Raw genomic sequence first — 17,459 nt, forward strand, 5'->3', positions numbered from 1 at the left:
GCCATGTTAAGTCTTTTAGTAATCTGCGAGTATCGCACTACGCTAGTGACGTCAGCGTATAGAGAGAGATCATTAAGCGCTAGTTTATACGGGGAGGACTATAAATACACATATATCATGAAGTCTTGTCTTCAAGTCATCTCCTCTCTCTGCTTCTCTCTCTCTCTACCTAAACATGACAACCAGCAACGGCGGCGATGTGGAGTCTAGGGTTTCGATTCCGGCGGATCTGCGAGAAACCTTTCAGAACATCAGAGAGTACACAGGGAAACAACATTCCGACGAGGATATCTTCTCCGTCTTCAAGGATTGCCTCAACGATCCGCATGAGACCGCACAGAAGCTCCTCTTTCTAGGTAAATTTGCCCTTAGGGTTTCTGCATTTGTTTCGTTAGGGTTTTTGTTTCCCGCTTAGCTAATTGAGTGGGTTTTGAAACTTTGCTTTTGTGTGTTAATAGTTCGACAGGGGTTTTGGTGTTATGTTTGGGAAGATGATGATCTTATGCGCTTGTGTCAGGGGTACAGTTTTTATGAGAATTATGTTTGGTTTGGTAGGATCAATATGCCTGTGGAATCTTTTTTTTTTTACTAATATGGAATATTCTAAGTTTTGGGTTTATGAATAGGAACCGTTGTTTAGTGTTCACAGATTCGCTGTAAGATGATGGAACTGTGAAAAGAGATTTCCTTTTTTTTCTTAAGCTCTGATTGTGATGAGAAATTTGGGTTAATAAGTTTTGGATTCTGTCTACTGTTTTAAGATCAAACATTGTGGTTTATGTATTCCTCAACTTTTCTGAAACTTGAGACTCTTGAAAAGTTATATTCCATGAAAATTGTTGCATCAAGCTTTGGCTTTTGTGGCACTTTTATAATATGATGTTTGGAATCTTTCAGATACCTTTCATGAGGTGAAAGGCAAACGGGAGAGAAAGAAAGAGGTAGGCTTTCTCATTGTTATTATCACAATATATGTTGTCCTCTGTGGGCTGTGGCTAATTCATTATTACCGTGTGCTGCCTGTTTCAGAGTTTAGTGCCAAAGACAGAAGAAAAGGGCAGGATTGGTCGGAGGAACTTCGCTTCAAATTATACTGGTGATTGTAGTTTTTTGTTCTCTACTAAATACTCTTAAAACTTGTGTGATTTTCTCCTTCCCTAAATTAATCTCTTTGTTGATTTCCAGGTGCCAATAATGGAAGAAGTGGAGCTTTTACAAGGCAGAGTGGAGCTAATCACAGAATAAGACGTCCCATAAAGTAGTATCCCACACATAGCATTCCTTCTATGTTTTTAACAGCCTTGATCGGATATGGGCCTCCTAAAGCATTGTTCTCTCTCTCTTTTTTTTTTTTTTTAATGCAGGGCGTCTAAGCCTTTGATTCCTCCAAGTGGAGTCAGTAACCCCAAGATTACAGAAGAATACCCTCCCTCCAAGTCTGCTTCTTCGTCTGAGGATGTTACTGAGCTGAAGAGTTCGATAGCAAGTGAAACTGTACCTGTATCAGATTCTGTTGTGCAAAACGGTACTCAGTATGCTGTGGATGGAACTTCTACTTCTTGTCAGCAATCATCTACTTCTTCTCAACAATCAGCCACTTCTAATTGCGGTAGCCTGTCAGATCAAGGTATGGTTACTCTTCATCTCTGTTGCTTTAAGTGCATTATGTATTCTTCTAGCTAAGCAGGTTATGCCTCAGATTGTTTCCTGAGTTCGATTACAGAGACTTATTTGATTCGGCCTTTGGCTTTTTTCTTTCTTTCTTGGAACAGTCACTAGGAGTGAGGCTGCAGCCCCAAACGGCACTAATCAATCGCTTCTGAGGTCATCAGATGTTGGTGAACGTCCCCACGTAACATTCCCTGTCCACCTTCAGGTTGCCAAAATGCTGGAAAATGGTCTGACGTTTGGGAGCTTCGATTCCAATTTTGTGAAAGAGACATTTTGTGACAATTGTTCTATTGGGTGCGAGGACCCAACTATCAAGTCTTCTCATGGGACAGCATCCAGTGAAGCTTCAGCCAGGTTGGTGAATTGTAGATACTTTGAGTAATTCTTACAGTGTTGCTTGATTTTGTATTCTCATAAATTGCTCAATAGTCTCGGATGAGTTGGGCTTGTTTCACTATAATAATTTGGTTTGCAGGGAAGATGTATCATCGGTTCCTCAAGATAAGGATCATGAGATTTCAAACGTAGCACCTGAGACCGAGCTTCAGCTTGTAGAAGGCTCCGAAGTAGATAAACTGAACGAGGAGTCTTTACCAATCAAAGACACTCATCAGGTCGGTTATGCTCAAGAGGCCCCTCACAATGTCATCTTGCTAGAATATTTGAGTACAATGCTTAATCACTGACTTTTATATACTGTTAATAATTGCAGGCTGCAAATTGTGATAGTCCACCTATCTCCTATCCTGATCAGTGTTCCCTAGCAGCCTCTCAACAGGCAATGCACCTTCTCAGGCAACAATACCCTCTGAACTTTTGCCCTTACGGTCTCTATTATCCCCAACCCTTCTATATGCCGCAGCCATACATTCATCAGTTCTTGACCCCAAACGCGTTCCAACAACAATCTTACTTACCGCCTCAAGATGATGCTCCAGCACCTCCTGGAGATGAACTCCTTCTCCCTCAGATCAAATCAGGAGCCAACATTGGAAACTCTCCACCTACCACCTTTCCATCGCCATATGACTCATACGCAGGTGCTTTTAACCACATCCCATCACCAGTCAAGGAAGAACAGAAGGAAGACAGTTACACGACTGGACCTGTGGTTAGTTTCTTTCTTACTCCTCTCTCTGTCATTGCGTGTTATGCTATACTTTAACTTGGTTTCAATGTGTGCAGAGTCTAGCTAACCTGCAGGCCAGTGCTATGTACAACTTATCTCTCCAAGGGCAGCCATTAGTTTTCCCGACCTTGCAGGCTGGGTTCACGGGAATATACCAACAGGCACAGCCCATACCGCCGCCTCCAGCTATACCTTCAATGGCTGAACAACCCATAGGACTCCCGCTCATAACTAATCAGCAACCTCAAGCTGCACCCACGAATATGGACAACAACTACTAGGTCAAGCAGAGTTACTCTGAAGATACATATCAGATTGGTAAGATGAGATATTCAAGTCTTGATTTTTGAGTGAGTTTGTGCGTACATACTTAGGAAACATCACTCCCAAGAGAAAGTTAGTGTGACAAGAGAGAGAAATGATGTCTTGGTTCTTTTGTAGACATCCATGTGTAGTACTTTCTGAAACTGATGATGTCTGGTTCGTTTGTAATTCTTCCGAATTTTACAAATATAAACAAGTTGTATCACATCTTCTGAGCATGTACACCAAAAGCCTTTAAGTAACTAAATTTGATATTTATTTCATTTTCTTGTGCAAGTCAAACACATGCATAGACTAAAAAAAACTCAATTCCGTAAAACTAAGAGACATTGAAAGAATGTGGTCTACCAAACTAACACCATGATAAAAGGAAAGAAAAAGAGAACACAAAAAGTAAGAAAGTTTCAGGTTTGACACAGTTGATCCACACACTTTATTCCATTATATAACACAGCCCTACTTTAAGCTCAACTCCTTGCATCACAAGACTTAAACCAAAAAAAAAATGGAGATCAAAAGATCGGCAGAAGAACTTGAAGACAATCATGTAATGCAGATTTCAGGAAGCAATGGCATAGTTCACAACATGGAGTTCATGTCCCAAGCTTACCTTAGAAACCAATACTCATCAGAAATTGACATCCATGAAGAATTCGTTTCTCCTTATCCTCATGAAGATGCCCCTCTTCCCATCTTCCTCAAGGTCCCTCCATCTCTCTCTCTTTGTTTTCTGTTTACTTTCTATTACAGGCTACGAGATACACTCATTGGTTCTTAATCTGCAGTTTGAAGATGTGGAGTATAAGGTGAGAAACATCCAAGCCAGCTTGAAGACAATGGTGTCAAAGGTGGTGACACATACTAATTCGGATCCAGATGGGTACAAGCACATTTTGAAAGGTATAACAGGAAGCACAGGTCCAGGAGAAATCCTTGCACTAATGGGTCCTTCTGGTAGTGGAAAAACCACTCTCTTGAAGATAATGGGAGGAAGGTTGACAGATAATGTCAAAGGGAAGCTTACCTACAATGACATTCCTTACAGTCCTTCTGTCAAGAGAAGGTTAGAGACGTGACACATGTGCATGCAAAGTTACATAGTTTCTCGTACATGTGTTCATCTTTTATCATTTTCTAGAATTGGATTCGTTACACAAGATGATGTTCTGCTGCCACAACTTACTGTGGAAGAGACCTTGGCATTCGCTGCGTTTTTGAGACTTCCAAGTAACATGAGCAAGGAACAGAAGTATGCTAAAGTGGAGATGATCATCAAAGAGCTTGGCCTTGAAAGGTACATTTTCTTTAAACGTGTTCTTGATTATGAACAGATACATTTCTTGTAAACACTCAAAATATTTTTTACTGGAAACAACCCTTACAAGATGCCGTCACACAAGAGTTGGGGGAGGTTTTGTGAAGGGAATATCAGGTGGAGAAAGAAAAAGAACAAGTATAGCATATGAGATACTCGTAGATCCTTCCCTGTTGCTTTTGGACGAGCCAACCTCTGGACTTGACTCAACTTCTGCCACCAAGCTTCTTCATATTCTGCAAGGAGTAGCTAAGGTGACATCATTTGTTTACCTGCAAAGTTCTTGAAAGACATAGAAGCCTGGGATTATGAATTAGTTCGGTAGAAAGTTTGGTTCGGTTCAGCAGGGTTAAAAATAATAATTATGTTTTCGGTTCTAGTTCCGTAAACGTTTAGTTCGGTTTTTTTTTTTTAAATTGTTAACCAAATTTAGAACTGAACTAACCGAATTAACAAAAATATCTAACCAAAATTATCCGCATTTGACCGAATTTTAACCAAAATATTATCGAAACCAAAAACTTAAGTAATTTTTGGTAAAAGGATCAAAAACCAAACTAACTGAATACCAGACCAAACCGAACCGAACCAAATTTTTTCGGTTCAATTTGGAGAGATTTTGGTCGAACTGAACTATCCAAACTCCGAACTACCTGAATACCGGACCAAACCGAACCATTTTTCCGGTTCAATCCAGAGAGATATTGGTCGAACTGAACTATTCCAATTCCGAATCACCCGACCCGAACTACCCGAACCCGCAGGTAATAATAGAAAGCATAAGATTCTGTTTTTGTTTTGCAGGCAGGAAGGACCGTCATTACAACAATTCACCAACCCTCAAGCAGAATGTTCCACATGTTTGACAAGCTCCTACTGATATCTGAAGGACACCCCGCCTACTACGGCAAAGCCAGAGAAGCTATGGAGTACTTTTCATCTTTGAGAATCTTACCTGAAATTGCAATGAACCCAGCAGAGTTTCTGTTGGACTTAGCAACCGGACAAGTGTCAGACATTAGCCTCCCTGAAGAACTACTGGCTACAAAAACTACCCAACCTGACTCTGAGAACGTGATAGTGAAAGTAAGTATGAAATAAAGTCACAAAACTATAACAACTTGTGTATTTAATGGGACTCAGTTCTTGTGTTGTAACTGCAGTACCTGCAACTAAGGTACAAGACAGACTTGGAGCCAAAAGAGAAGGAAGAAAACCATAGAAATAGAAAAGCTCCAGAGCATCTTCAAATAGCAATCCAAGTGAAGAAGGACTGGACGCTTTCATGGTGGGATCAGTTCATGATTATATTCAGAAGAACATTCAGAGAGCGGCGCAGAGATTACTTTGATATGCTAAGGCTAGTTCAGTCACTTGGCGTGGCAGTTGTGTTGGGTCTTCTCTGGTGGAAATCAAAGACAGACACAGAAGCTCACCTTAGGGACCAAGTATGAAATTACATAAATGTTTTGCGTTTATATTAAACCTATAGGCCTCCTGATTATCTAGTAAGCTTGTACTGCAGGTTGGTTTGATGTTCTATATCTGCATCTTCTGGACATCTTCATCTCTCTTTGGAGCTGTATATGTGTTCCCCTTCGAGAAGATATACCTGGTGAAAGAAAGAAAAGCAGACATGTACAGGCTAAGCGTGTACTATGTCTGCAGCACACTGTGTGATATGGTGGCACATGTTTTGTACCCTACATTCTTCATGATCATTGTCTACTTCATGGCCGGGTTCAGTAGGACAGTCCCCTGCTTCGTTTTCACCGTGTTGACAATACTACTTATAGCCATAACTAGCCAAGTAAGTCACAGAAAAACTTGAGAACTTCTCTTTGTTTTCGAGACTGAAACATATGTAAAACTGCAGGGTGCAGGAGAGTTCTTAGGAGCTTCGGTGTTGAGCATTAAGAGAGCTGGTATGATCGCCTCTTTGGTACTAATGATGTTTCTTCTAACAGGAGGTTACTATGTTCAGGTTGGATGGATTATTACTCTTTGTAATGAATCATAACTACATGCTGTTTTTGAAAATCTAACTGTTTGATGAACCTTGCAGCACATACCCAAGTTCATGCAGTGGCTGAAGTACTTGTCCTTCATGCACTATGGCTTCAGGCTGCTTTTGAAAGTTCAGTACTCAGCGGACCAAGTTTTTGATTGTGCGAGCAAAGGCGGATGCAGGACACTGCAGAGCTCATCATCGTTCGACACGGTTAACTTGAATGGTGGTCTAGAAGAACTGTGGGTTCTGCTTGGCATGGCATTTGGCTACCGCCTTTGCACATACTTCTGCCTTCGCAAGAAAATCAGCATTTGCCATCTTTGATAAGGATATGTAAAAGACCAAAATATATATAACACACAGACCAGAGATTACTCCATCAGGCAATTTCCAGTTTTGCAAGTGTCAATGGTGTAAGTGATGAATAAGAGTTTGGTAGAGAAATCTGAGAAATAGCATTAGAGTCAAGTGCACAAGCTTTTGATATAAACCATAAAACAATTGTTGGTCGGCTTCAGTATTAGTACAAGAGACATGATAAATCCAAGAGGATATAAAGCCTTTGTTCATTCACCTCATACAGACAAGTAACAAAGAACACTCATTTTCAAATCACTTCATGTATCTGTGTAGGAACTTTCTGTGGAAGTCATTCCTGATTGTATCATTGATGAAGCGCTTAGGTGCTTTCATTTCTCCACGTGCCTGATTCTTGAACACCACATCATCATCCCACCTGAAAAAGAGGAAGCTATAATTTTTAGTATCTGCCTCCAACAATTCATATAATCACAGGACTAATATGTATAAACAAGATGCTAACCTTCTTTTGACACTAAACGAAGTGGGAGTGTTGTTAAGCAGTGGGTTTCCTTTGAGAAGTTCCTCTTCTTTGGCGTTTAGCTCTTCCATCTGCTGCTGCTTTTCCTGAATTTTTTTGTAAATAATACATATTAAGACAAACCTTTCTTATGTTAATTTGTTTAGAGAAAACTTATCCTAGTCATTTTGTTAAGTAATCTGAGCAAAATCATCTCACAGACCAGAACACATACCTTCCTGAGCTTCTCCTCCACTCTTTCTTTCTTTATCTGGTCGAGTTCAGCCATAAGAGCTTCAGTGTCATCCTCATCATCATCACTTTCGTCATCACTAACAAAGACAAACAGATCGTAAGTCATAAAAAACTCCGAAAAGGATAACAAGGAGTTAAAACATTTTCCCTAAAAGCTAGCACATTTTCCCAAACTATGGCTCAGATGAAACGCATTAAACCATGGCTCAGATGAAACGCATTAAGGTTTAGAGGCATTGGTAAACCCCTACCATAAATACTCTTAGCCAAATCTAAGCACAAAAAAAAAAAGAACTGGAATAGGAAGACAAGAATGGAAGAACAGTTACCTATCATCCTCATCACTTTTGATATCAACATCAGAATCATCAGCATCTACACTTCGAGGAACAATCCGATCTTCAGGATCCCTTTTAGAGCCTAAACGCAGGATACCAAAGTTAGAAAACATATACTGTGACATATAATCAATTTTTTAAAAAAAATTGACTTTCACTAACCTTCCAGTAATAGCTGATTCCCTCTCCTGCGATCTCTATCATCTGATGAAACAAAAACAATACCTCGTTAGTTAAATAAAGGAACAAACTTTACAAAATATCATATTGAAAAAGGGCTTGAAATTTAATCGTTTCTATATACCACTGTATGATTTGTCTTTGGAAGAGAAGTGTCTCCTCTCACGCTCTTCAAGCTCATCACGGAGATTCTTCTTCTCCACTTCCTCTTGAGTGTGTTGCCCTTCCCTCCTGCCCAAACCAAAACAAGAAAACCAAGACGCGTTACGATACATAAATCTCATAAACAACGACTAAACGAGACAGATAGTATCTTCCAAATCTCAAAGCACAAATAAGCCCCTAGAAGATCAAATCTTGAGAATCTCATCAATCAAAGGTAAATTCGATAAGAATTCAACTTGTAATCGGATGAATCGAAGAAAAATAAGCAGCTTTGATAAATCTAACCTTGGCTTTAGAGTTGTATGAGCTGCGACATCGCGAGACGAATACTTCTGAGACGCGCCGAAGATCCGAGCACCACCCTGCTCGTTACCTCCCTTGGCCGGAGCCCACGTTGGCCTAGCTGCAGTCGTCATCTTCGGAAAATAACCCTAATTTATCAAATCAAGGAGACGATCACCCAAAATCGAGAGAGGAGAGAGAGGAGAAGTCAAAGCTTTTCGATTGATCGATTTTAAAGAGGCGTACACTTATTTGATAAAAAAAAAAAAGAGGTGTACACTTAAACCCGAAACCGACCCGGAGTAGCCGATCCGGAACAAAAATAAAACGCTGGCGGGTATTTTTATGGGGATCCGGTTAGGCATGGGCATTCGGGGTTCCAATCGGGTTTCGGTTTTGTCCAATCGGGTCTCGGGTTTATCAAAATCAACCCCATTCGGGTTATATGAAAGTTCGGTTCGAGACCGGTTTGGATTCTCTCGGGTTCGGGTCAGGGTTAGTAATCTTCAAAGAACCGGTACAACCCGATGTACTTTCGGGTTCGGGTCTCAATCGATTCTTTGGTTTAAAAGTACGTAAATTGTATCTACTTTGTTACCAAAACATATGTAAAATTGGTTCTTCGGTTTTAAAATACCCGATTTATATCTATTTTGTAACCAAAACATAAGTAAAATCGATTCAAAAATAAGAAAGGAACATCAAACGCGATCATTCAAAATCAAACGAAAGGTAAACATAGTTATTGATAGAAAGAAAACCAAATAAAAGAAAGCATAAAACGAAAACCAAGTTCTCAAAAAATGAGAAACATTATTCAATGAAAACAAAACCAAAATTTAAAAACATCAAGCTTCAACCACCAACTTCAACCGTCAACATTAATGTAATAGGTAATTACTTTAGATGTTCAATAATTTCTTAGTGTATTTTGGATACATATTAGGAATTAAGATCATGTTTGCTACAAGCTATTTTGAGAGATTTTAAATCTTTCGGGTTCTATTTAGGTTCGGATTCGGTTTGTTATTTACGTCAGGTTTGGATTCATTTTTATCGGATCGGGTTCCGTTCGGATTTTCGGGTTCGGTTTATTTGTCCAGCCATAGATCCGATAATAACTGGTTTTTCCCCAGAGTGAGACGGAGTAGAAACCCTCTTTCTCATATCGAAGGTTTGTTCTGAAAGCACGATAATGTTTGAAAACTACAGGTTTCGGCTTCAGCTCCCAGCAGCAAACCGGTTAAGATAGAGAGAGAATCCATGGCGCAATTGCTCTCGTTTCGCGTCTATCTCTCTGCCGAAACGCAGAAAGCTTCTCCAGAGTCGTTTAAGCGAACCCAAAAGACTCGCAAACCGTTCACGCCTGGTCAGAGAGGTAAACATTGTTCTATCTTGTTTCTACACTTGTGTTCCGTCTTCAATCTCTTAACGTTGCAGGTCCGGTGACTCCAGTGAGGAAACCTCAGAATCTGAATTTGGAGGTTTCTCCACATAGAGCTGGTACAAAGACTTATCCTTTCCTTTAGTTTACACTTGGTTGATTTAGTTAGTTGTAGAGTAAGGTCTTATAGAGTCTTTCTGCAACTATATTCTTATGAAAAAAAGTTTCTCTTTTGTGCAAACTTACACAGTATCTGCGGTCAGATTGATGAGAATTGAGTTCGGTGGTGCGTTTGCTGATCTTTTGAATGAGAAAGGCAAAGGGTCTGGGAGCAATGAGATGAGTTATGTTGAAAGAACCATCGGTTTTCGAACACGCGATTTGGATGACCGGGATCTTAGACTGGTTAGTGCTTGTCCTAGGCCATTCGGTACAAAACTCCAACAACTGTGGTTTTCTGAAAGTTAGTTATCTTGCAAAACACTTAGGTTACTGATGTTGTTGGAGGAACAATACGTTGGAGGAGGTACCTTGATCACTTGATTGGTTCCCTTTGCCACAACGAAAGGACGTTTCGAAACATGGAGCCTCTTCTGTTGCAGGTTTAGATTCCCCTTTGTTGCAGTCTTCCAGCAATATGGTCAAGAAGCTTAGTCTATAAAACCTTGTTCTCTGTTGCAGATTCTCCGCATTGGTTTCTATGAGATCATTAAGCTTGATATGCCAGCATACGCTGTTGTAGATGAGGTATATATATAACCACAGTTTTTTTTTTATGCTTAGTGAGTTCAAGGCTTTCATCTGATAGTCTTTCATTTACAGAACGTAAGGCTTGCAAAGATTGCGCTTAGACCTGGTGCTGGAGATCTTGTCAATGGGATTCTTCGTAAGCTTGTCTCTCTTAAGGTTTCTCTTTCTTTCTTTATCCCTTTTGTCAAACTTTTTCTCTTCGCTCGAGAGCTTAATACAAAAGAAAAGCTTATGATGAATGAATCCTGACGTAGGTGTCTGCAGGAAAAAGACGCACTTCCTTTACCCAAAGTGGAAGGGGATGATCGTGCACAAGCACGTGCACTTGCTACACTTCATTCACACCCCGTTGTAAGTTCCCACGGCTATAACCTCATCTTTTCATCCGCTGTTAAATTGTTAATATGAAGCTAGAGCTCTGTGATTGTGTGTTAAAGAAACTTTGAACTTGTGAGGCTATCTAGATTACTTGGTCTTTAGCTGTGGGAATTTGTGCTAAATAATATGAAAGAAAATGTTTTATTTTTCCTTTCCTTACCAGTGGATGGTTAGGCGATGGGTGAAGTATCTTGGGTTGGATGAAGCAACCAAGCTGATGACGTGGAACAACACTGATCCTGGATTCAGCTTAAGGTTTTGTCTCCAGAACTCATTTTGCTTTCACAGAAAGATAGAAAGGTTATCAACTGTTCACGCAGATAATTGTCTTTCTGATAATGTCAGGGCCAATATGGGAAGGGGCATTACAAGAGCAGACCTTGTGGAGCGTCTGAACTCTTTAAAGGTATTTAGTCTTTCTTCTAATCTGTAAACAGGCACATGACTTTCTGATTTAAATACTTAATTTCTTACTTTCAGCTATGTTTTTCCTTTGCTGCAGGTTCCACACGAACTGTCCTTACACTTGGAGGACTTTGTCCGCATCAAAACAGGATTGCAGGTGTTTATAATGGCACCGTTAATAGTTAATAGCGTTCTATAAGTTTCAATTGGAAGTTGATCATTGACATTTTCTTCGCAGATGGTTGTGCAAGCTGGTTTACTCAAAGAAGGCATATGCTCTGTCCAGGATGAGAGTGCAGGTCAGTTTTGCTTTCATAACTATTTGAACTGCTCCTTCGATGAAAAAACAGTCTCCTTCTTAAATTCTCCGTGTTGTAACATCTTCCCACATCTGGTACTGCAGGACTAGTAGTCTCAGTGGTGAAACCTCAGCCGGGAGATAGGATACTGGACGCATGTGCTGCTCCTGGAGGGAAGACCCTTTTCATGGCGTCTTGCTTGAAACACCAAGGTAAAATATTACAATAGGCTAATAATCTTCCCTTTGAGTATGTTCTGTGCTCTACTTGACTGATTCATTTCCACCCTCAAACTGGCAAACTCACGTTGACGATAGGTATGATATATGCTATGGATGTGAATGAAGGACGGCTCAGAATTCTTGGGGAGACGGCAAAATCACACCAAGTTAATGGACTTATCACAACCATTCATTCAGATCTCCGTGTCTTCGCTGTGAGTTAATACTGTTTGAGTAAGTGAACTCTCTCCAAGTTTGTTAGCTAGACTCACATTGCTTGCTTCCAACTCATATGTGTTTTAGGAAACCAAAGAGGTACAATATGATAAAGTGTTGCTTGACGCCCCTTGTTCTGGACTTGGTGTCCTCTCCAAGGTTAACATGAGCAATTTTTATCAAACTGCTTTCTCATAGTTGAATAGCTTACTTAACATGTTCCCTCTTTATGTGTGTTTGTAGAGAGCGGATTTGCGCTGGAACCGTAAACTAGAAGACATGGAAGAACTTACGAATCTGCAGGATGAGCTTCTTGATTCTGCCTCCAAGTATGCACACACCCACCGTGTACATAGTTTTTAATTGTTCACTCGAGGAAAAACTAATACTTTTCTCTGTGTCTTAAATTAAAATGTCAAAGACTGGTGAAGCCAGGTGGGTTCTTGATATACAGTACTTGCTCGATCGACCCCGAAGAAAATCAAGGAAGGGTCGAAGCGTTTCTCCTAAGACATCCTGTAAGAATCTTTCTAGTCTGTTTCCTCTAGTTTACAGTGTCGATGTTAACAAGTTATATCTCTGCTTGCTTCCACAGGAGTTCTCGGTAGATCCAGTAGACAGATTAGTACCATCAAGTTTTGTAACTCTGCAAGGCTTCTTTTTATCCAACCCAGTGAAACACTCCTTGGATGGAGCGTTTGCAGCTCGTCTGGTTAGAGCCTTATGATGTAAAAGTCAAGCTTCTGAAGATCATCTTGATGACAGAGAGAGTTGTGGTTCCATTTGTGTCTATGAGAGCAAAGAAGGTACGGAAACACCTTTTTGTTGAAAAGGGATCCATGCATAGAGTTAAAGATGTTATGAGAAATCTTGTAAACTTTGTAGAGATGATTGAATACCTAGTGAATTGTTTGTTGGTATGTAAACATCATGCTATTTTGAACAATATGAATAAAATGCCTTACCGTTTAAGCGATCTACAAACGGCGTGTCGTGCAGTTGTCAAAAGTATACGTTATGGGCTCCGAAGAAGCCCATATAATAGTTTAGTCGGCAAGATATAAAAGTCGATAAAATCAATCATGCCAAACAGACAAAACTATATTGAAATGAAATTTCATTAATTATAATCCCTTGTACGATTGACTATTTATGGCAGAAAACATCACACTCTTTGACTTTTAAAACAATTGCATCATCTTGTTTAAGTTAACTGTTACTAAAAGAAAATAAACCAATACCTTTTTAAGGAAAAACAAATATTGAAATCACTAAAATAATATATAAATTTATGTAGTATTTATTTAAAATAAAACGAATTGATATTCTAACAAATTCAAGAACACGTGATTATTTTATTACTATACTAATAAAATAAATAAATTTCAACTTGACGTTTTCCTTGTCAGCAGGAGAATCTTTCCTATTTCTTTACGTTTACAGACACTAAAATAAAGTCTAGAGAGAAGGTATCATATGAATAGAAACATTTACATCTAGGTCACTTTTCATCTTTTATATATCACTCTGAGACCGTTGTTGCTCGTAACATACTTTCTTCACTCGTTGCACGTAGATGACAATATGCAATGACAGTGTTGCCTTTTTCCCTTGCAATCAGAAAATTAAATTGTTTTTTTTTGTAGTAGTCGTCGGTTCAAAATTCCAAAGAGAGAAAAAAAACCCCACAAATTTTTTTTGTTTGCTATATTCTCACAGTCTCTCCATTTTTGCTCCTCTTCATTTTCTTTTCATTACTCTTCCATTATTTAGAGAATCTCTTCCATCTTCACATAATTCTATGATTTTCACAAGATCAATTATAGAGAAATCGTTTTCTTCTCCATTAATTGGTGAGAATGGATGAGTTTGGTGTTCTCGATAATCGTTACGGGAAAATCTGCTCCAATTACCGCATCCAAGCGTTCTCTCAACAAGAGAAAATCTGTCAAAATCTATGTTCCACTCAACTTGGATCTGGTTCCAAAAACTCGGGTTCGATTGTCGTTAACATGGCTTCAGGGAAAAAGGGATTTCGGTGGGTTATTTAAGAAATTGACCCAAAATATTGGAGAAGCAGGGCAGGGGAGGAATTTGAGAAGAGCCAGAGCGAGGCTTCCCGTTACGGTTGCAATAATGGAACGATGAGGATGGTGGGATTGGCTAGGATATTGAGGAGACAAAAATATCAGTGGAGAGCATAGACAAGAGCTTGCAGGATGCTTTTCAGGATTTGAATGTTCTTATGGTATTGCCCTTCTTCTTCTCCTTCCTTTTCGCCTTTAAGCATCATCATCTTGGACGTCTGAAACATGTTCTGATACAAAAGCTTAACCTTTTGGTATTCTCTCTGTCTATGGAGTGTAAGGTTTGATTATTGGTTTCGTAATAAGAAGATCAGCTGTTATAGATAAGGAAAAAAGCATAGGTTTCTGTGGAGAGTAAGGTTTGATGAAAATACTGTTTGTTTCATTTTTCGTTTTGGAATCTGTGTTTTGCATAAATTTTGTAGAGTCTGTATTAAGGTTACATTGAGAATGACTAGTTAATTGTTAATGGATATATAATTGTTGTACATGTGGATATATAAACAAGTGTACATGTCATTAGTGTAACAATTGAAACACACAAAACATGCTAACACTATTATGTCCACCAGCTTCATCAAACTCCTTTTACCGTTTTTCTTGAGTTGCTGAGAAAAACGTAGAGTTCCCGTTGATGCAGCCTAATGACTCTCCGTTTCTATATATGTTCTCCCATCTTAACCTTAGAACGTTTGTAAGGTTCGTGTATCTGCATTCCATCTCTCCCGAGCTCTTTGAAAGCAGCATTGTACATTCACCTTTATTAGACTCAGAGTTCGTTTAACACCATTATGTATACGTGTACATCTGCTAGGCATGCCCACGTGTACACCGTCTATGAATGTCCATGTGTACATTGATGCGGTTATTCAACGAATTATCCATGTGTACACTGATGCAGTTCTTGTACGAACTCTTCATGTTTCTTAACCATATGCGTTTTAATGTGTCCATATCCACAAACCATCCATAAACATAATTCTTATTACATGTCATAACAAGCTGGTCCTTTTGTCGAAATCTTGGAGTTGGTGAATGCATCAAATCGTCATGGCTAAGCTACGGTTGCTGAGTTTGGAGAGGAAGAGGACCTCAAACGGCGCCGAAAAGAATATAGGTGGGGGAGGTGGACGATGAAGACGGTGTCTCCGGGACGGATTTAGTAAGACGGCCCAACAACAGACAAGGCGCTCTTCGAGGAGTTAATGGCGGTTGGATTTGCTGAAGTGACGAAGTAGAGAAACTCGTCGTCAAATCATTGATTTCTATTTTTTGTGGTTAAAAGAACAAATAATTGTAGGATTGGGGACTTTTTAAAAAAAAGTAACATGCAAAGGAAAACAAATGAAGTGAGAGAGTGCGTAAAGATAGAAAGTTCATAAGCTAGAGAATATATTTATGATAAAACAATGAACGGAAAATATGTAATCTTAACCATATTCTTTATATTGATTTAGATTTTAAGATGAGAAAAGTTTTTAGCTTTATATCAAATCATGGACCATCTGAAAAAAATCCGTAAGATTATATTTAAAATAAACAGTTGTATGACTTTTCTTGTAAGTGAGGGGTTAATATTTAATTAGTTAGTTAGTTATTAATAAAAAAGAAAAAAAAAGTAAGTTAGAGGGCAACAATGTAAACAACCACACAAAAACTACCCTAGTAGTTTAAAGTGACCCAACATGTAATAAAATGATAGAAAGTGACCATGAGTGTAAATCACAAGTATGAATATTGCTTCCCTCTCTCTCTCTTACATATCTATCTCTTGTCTCTCTATCTTTCTCCTGGTTAGCAAAAAAAAAGTCGCAGATCTTGCTTACTTGCCTATCTCTCTCTCTTTCATTTAATTTCTATCTCTTGTTGTTTGGTTAGCAAACAAAACTCACAGATCTTTGATGGAGTTCCGAGAGAAGCTGTTAAAGTTCAAGTTCCACATCATCTTCGCCTTCGTGTTCTCTCTCCTCACCGTCGCTCTCGTCACTTACTCTCCAGGTTTCCTCATCGTTTTATCTTACTTCTGGCCTCTATTTCTCTCGACCGCTCTATTTCTCGCCGCCGTTTTCTTCTTCGCCCGGACCTCCGACCTTCCGACGTCGTCTACCATCTCCAGCGATGGCTCTGGCGTAAAGTTAGCGGCAGAGGGGATCCTTGACTATGTGGTCGGCGGACAAGAGGAAGAAACTCTCCTTGATAGCTTCACTAAACTCGACTAGTATGAGATATCTCTCTGTTTTAAGTATTTTCTTTAGTTTATGATTAATAATAATTGAGGATGTTTATAAATGTAATAGTAGTGAACGTGGAATAAAAATAAATCTTGCTTTATGCTGTTTTGTGATTCCTTCAGTGTATGACCTCTATGGTTACTGCTTTTTAGGCTCGAAGCTTTTCTGGATCTCTAGGTTCTATCACTTATTTTATACGTTACATAACTTACATTACGTTGGTATTATATGATTTACTAAAAGATATCTTAAATCCAACCACTGACGCGACATGCTGTTCATTTGTTTACTAATTTAACGTAAGAAAACAATGAAAATGTTACAATTGGTGTATTTTAGTTTGAAAAATACAGGATATGCCTTTTTATATAAGTAAATTGGTGTACATTTTTATATAAATACAGGACAATCCCCTATATATAAATACAACATATTTTCGTAACCACGTGCCATCACTAAGATTTTTAAAATCCTTAGAAAAATAAGTTGGTCCATATAAATATATTATGATGTTTATTAAACTAACTATTACATTGATTAGTAGTCTACAAAAAAATATTTTCAATTCTTTTCTTAAATAAAAGCTGTGAAATTATCTAATATAATTAACAAATATATGACAATTAATGATTATGAATAATATATAATTGATAACACTGTTTGTGTTTTTTCTTTTTTTTGTTTAATTTTATATTATTAAAAGAAATTAAACAATCAGATTAAGCATATAATAAAAAATTATATTTTCTCTTATATATTATATCTTGAATTTTTTAAACGACTCTAAATTACTAAAAATTGCAAAAGTTCCGCATTGAAAATTTTGTGATCAATTGTTCAACCTTTTTTTTTATTCAAGAAAGATACAAATGATCATAAATCTTATAAATATGAACTCTCATTAATAGATATTCATATTATATATATATATATATATTAACATCATTTAAATTAAATTATATACTATATAAAAATACATAAATATGTAAATTTCAAAA

General features: G+C 38.4%; 5 protein-coding genes across 6 annotated transcripts; 4 read left to right on the forward strand and 1 right to left on the reverse strand.

Moving 5' to 3' along the window:
* Nucleotides 1-101: 101 nt before the first annotated feature.
* On the forward strand, nt 102-3,331 carry LOC111202412 (GBF-interacting protein 1). Its single transcript, XM_022695259.2, has 9 exons — nt 102-356; nt 898-941; nt 1,030-1,096; nt 1,186-1,258; nt 1,365-1,627; nt 1,773-2,025; nt 2,147-2,285; nt 2,384-2,782; nt 2,857-3,331. The coding sequence occupies exons 1-9, from the start codon at nt 176-178 to the stop codon at nt 3,079-3,081; spliced, it is 1,644 nt and encodes a 547-aa protein (XP_022550980.1). The 5' UTR covers nt 102-175; the 3' UTR covers nt 3,082-3,331.
* A 253-nt stretch (nt 3,332-3,584) lies between these two features.
* Nucleotides 3,585-7,023, forward strand: LOC106377519 (ABC transporter G family member 26). The gene is made up of 9 exons (XM_013817769.3): nt 3,585-3,827; nt 3,910-4,187; nt 4,263-4,418; nt 4,510-4,693; nt 5,244-5,525; nt 5,603-5,887; nt 5,965-6,249; nt 6,316-6,423; nt 6,505-7,023. The coding sequence occupies exons 1-9, from the start codon at nt 3,630-3,632 to the stop codon at nt 6,772-6,774; spliced, it is 2,046 nt and encodes a 681-aa protein (XP_013673223.2). The 5' UTR covers nt 3,585-3,629; the 3' UTR covers nt 6,775-7,023.
* LOC111202414 (protein CWC15 homolog) lies at nt 6,909-8,798 on the reverse strand. Its single transcript, XM_022695261.2, has 7 exons — nt 8,494-8,798; nt 8,168-8,274; nt 8,026-8,067; nt 7,855-7,945; nt 7,506-7,602; nt 7,274-7,377; nt 6,909-7,186 (listed from the first exon to the last, which is right to left on the reverse strand). The coding sequence occupies exons 1-7, from the start codon at nt 8,622-8,624 to the stop codon at nt 7,063-7,065; spliced, it is 696 nt and encodes a 231-aa protein (XP_022550982.1). The 5' UTR covers nt 8,625-8,798; the 3' UTR covers nt 6,909-7,062.
* Nucleotides 8,799-9,628: 830 nt separating this feature from the next.
* LOC106377518 (probable ribosomal RNA small subunit methyltransferase B) lies at nt 9,629-16,561 on the forward strand. 2 transcript variants are annotated; one of them, XM_013817768.3, is made up of 17 exons: nt 9,629-9,868; nt 9,931-9,993; nt 10,125-10,279; nt 10,363-10,476; nt 10,556-10,621; nt 10,697-10,780; nt 10,889-10,975; nt 11,166-11,257; nt 11,348-11,408; nt 11,505-11,564; nt 11,646-11,706; nt 11,811-11,918; nt 12,024-12,142; nt 12,231-12,302; nt 12,387-12,472; nt 12,565-12,661; nt 12,739-16,561. In XM_013817768.3, exons 1-17 carry the CDS (start codon nt 9,754-9,756, stop codon nt 12,868-12,870), a joined length of 1,572 nt encoding a protein of 523 aa, XP_013673222.2. In that variant the 5' UTR covers nt 9,629-9,753; the 3' UTR covers nt 12,871-16,561. The 2 variants fall into 2 exon arrangements, with proteins under 2 accessions (XP_013673222.2, XP_048600590.1); XM_048744633.1 differs by having other exon boundaries at nt 9,679-9,869; nt 9,941-9,993.
* Nucleotides 16,132-16,449, forward strand: LOC111201984. The gene has a single exon (XM_022694340.2). The coding sequence runs from the start codon at nt 16,132-16,134 to the stop codon at nt 16,447-16,449; it is 318 nt and encodes a 105-aa protein (XP_022550061.1).
* Nucleotides 16,562-17,459: the final 898 nt, after the last annotated feature.

The sequence above is a fragment of the Brassica napus genome, chromosome C1 (assembly GCF_020379485.1).
Source record: "Brassica napus cultivar Da-Ae chromosome C1, Da-Ae, whole genome shotgun sequence".
Taxonomy (NCBI): Eukaryota; Viridiplantae; Streptophyta; class Magnoliopsida; order Brassicales; family Brassicaceae; genus Brassica; species Brassica napus.